Raw genomic sequence first — 2,493 nt, 5'->3', positions numbered from 1 at the left:
GGCTGGACCACGGCCAGGACACAGAGGTGGACGGGGCAGCCTGCGCAGGTCTTGTGCGGCCACAGGCCAGCATCCCTTGCATCGTCGCTGACTGTGCCTACCGGTGGCACGTCAGCGCCTGGACACAGGTAAGTGCTGCAGCTGGGGCCGGCTGGCCAGTGTGTCAGCCGAGGGTCCACACGCATGGGGACCTGGGCAGAGGGTCGTGATCCCCTGAAAGGAGGGGGAGAGCCAGGCCTGTTAGGGCACCCAGGGACGGAAGACCTAGAGGTGTCAGGGGACAGGTAGGCCTTTAGAGGCCCCAAGGTCTGGAGACGCCCGAAGATGAAGGGCTGATAACTCTGGAAGGTGAGCAGCTGCCATCCCACGCCCAGCACCTTGCAAGGCCCTGGAGAGATGAAGGTAGACAGGGCTGGGTCCCTCCCCCTGGAGGGGCTTGCTCACAGCACGGAGGGAAGAAGAGGCGGAGCACATGGCCGCCAGCGTCAGGAGGAGCCTGGGCGTCCGGGGTGGAGAGGGCTTGGAAGGGGCGGTGCGGGGCTGGAAGGCAGGGCGGACACTGCACTGCAGTGAGTGACGGAGGGCGGAAGGAGGAAGCCACAGGTCCTCACTCTGGGGCCTGGAGGCAGCGAGGCCTGGAGGGCCACAGTGAGAGACCCGGGTTTGAATCCATGCTCCTCCTCCCTCTGTGACCCTTGAAGGGTGACTTCTCTGAGCCTCAGTCTTCTCATCTGGAGAACGGGCACGTATGCTCGCCTCCTGCGTTGGGCAGAGATTATATCAGATCCTGCCTGGCCACTGGTCAACCACTGTGCTTGTCTCGCCCTGGCAGGGTCAGCCTCACTCTGTCCCTCTTCCCTGGCAGTGCTCCGTCTCCTGTGGGGAGGGCATCCAGCATCGGCACGACGCCTGCCTAGGACCTGGGGCCCAGGTGCCTGTGCCCGCCGACTTCTGCCAGCACCTGCCCAAGCCGGTGACCGTGCGGGGCTGCCAGGCTGGGCCCTGCGTGGGGCAGGGGATGGCCAGCCCGGCGCCCCGTGAGGAAGCCACTGCTCCAGGCCAGACCACAGCTGCCACAGCTGCGTCCCCGGAGTGGCCCCAGCCCCACACCCGCCTCCTTTCCCCAGCTCAAGGACGCCTGCCCAGGCCCCAGGAAAGCCCAGTGGAGACCAGTTAGTTTCATTCCTTCTTTCTGTGCGGGGGGGCTGCAGGAGGGGGGGCAAAGGCATCTTCACCAGGGAGAGTAAGACCGAGCTCCTCATGGGGACCTCCCAGAGAAGGGGGTGGACCTGTGACTGCAGCACTCTGGACACTGGGCTGAGCACGGCTGAACTGGAGGGGTGGGCTTGGGAGGCTGGGCCCTCTGCCTCACTGGGAAAGTGCAAGCTCACTTTTACTACCATCGGGGAGAAGAACCCGAAGGTTGAGAAGAGTCAGAAGCCCTGCCCGTGTGACCCACTGGCGCATCAGGCATGGCTCTGTGCCTGGGGTGGTGATGCGCTGACCCATGCAGTGCCCTGCTCACCCGAGAAGGCTTCCGTTGGGGCCTGGGAGGACATGAGCCACCCCAGCTCCCAGGATCCTCCCCTGGCCCTGCCCCGCGGGGGACGCGCCGCCTGGGAGCGCTGCTCACCCGCCGTCCTGCTGCTTGCTTGCTAGGTGTCTGTGGCCGGCAGCACCTTGGGCCAACGGGAATCATCGACATGCGAGGCACGGCGCGGCCAGACTGTGCGGTGGCCATCGGGCGGCCCCTGGGTGAAGTGGTGACTCTCCGGTTTCTGGAGGGTTCTCTCAACTGCAGTGCTGGTATGTCTGGGGCCACGGGAGCAGCTGTTGCCAGTCCCAGGGTCTGGGGGTGCCAGTGAGGGTAACTCGAGGGTGCCCCATGCCTGGGAGCATGCTCCAAGTGCCTCCCCATGTGTAATCACTACAGCCAGCTGAGGACTGGGGTGTGGCTGTCCCCATTTCACAGATGAGGAAACTGAGGCTAGAAGAGATTAATTTACACATGGAGTTCCTTAGTGTTGCATGGCCAGTAAGTGGGAGCGTCGGGACCTGAACTCAGCTGAGTCTGCCCCAGGCCACTGGGCTGCCGCTGGACTGGGGGTGCTGGGTCCTCACTGCACTGCCCCTTCCCAGGGGAGATGCTGCTGCTTTGGGGCAGGCTCGTGTGGAGGAAGATGTGCGGGAAGCCGGCCGGCATGGCTTTCAGCTCCCAAGCCAACACGCTGCTGGTGAGGCAGCGTCTTGTGCGGCCCGGAGGCGGAGTGCTGCTGCGGTATTCAAGCCAGCCTGCCCTGGGAGCCTTCCACCGAGGTACGGCAAGGCAGTGGAGCCTCCCCACCCGCCCAGAACCTGCCAGCGGGGCCAGTGCTGATGGGCTGGCGGGCCAGGCAGACAGAGGACTGAGCCATTGCTGTTCAGTCGCTCCGTTGTGCCCCACTCTCTGAGACCCCGGGGGCTGCAGCACGCCAGGCTTCCTCATCCTTCACT

At 65.0% G+C, this 2,493-nt stretch overlaps 1 protein-coding gene across 1 annotated transcript in view; it reads left to right on the top strand.

Annotated features, from left to right (window-relative positions):
- Window positions 1-2,493, top strand: part of ADAMTS13 (ADAM metallopeptidase with thrombospondin type 1 motif, 13) — a 13,352-nt gene that overhangs the window by 8,186 nt on the left and 2,673 nt on the right. Inside the window, 4 exon segments of the mRNA XM_010839073.1 lie at window positions 1-128; window positions 866-1,172; window positions 1,660-1,806; window positions 2,140-2,316. Of these exon segments, the coding sequence (XP_010837375.1) occupies window positions 1-128; window positions 866-1,172; window positions 1,660-1,806; window positions 2,140-2,316 (759 nt within the window).

Source organism: Bison bison, unplaced genomic scaffold (assembly GCF_000754665.1).
Source record: "Bison bison bison isolate TAMUID 2011002044 unplaced genomic scaffold, Bison_UMD1.0 scf7180017846244, whole genome shotgun sequence".
NCBI lineage: Eukaryota > Metazoa > Chordata > Mammalia > Artiodactyla > Bovidae > Bison > Bison bison.
The sequence above is the reverse complement of the archived record's forward strand: the minus strand, read 5'-3'. Positions and strand labels throughout refer to the sequence as shown.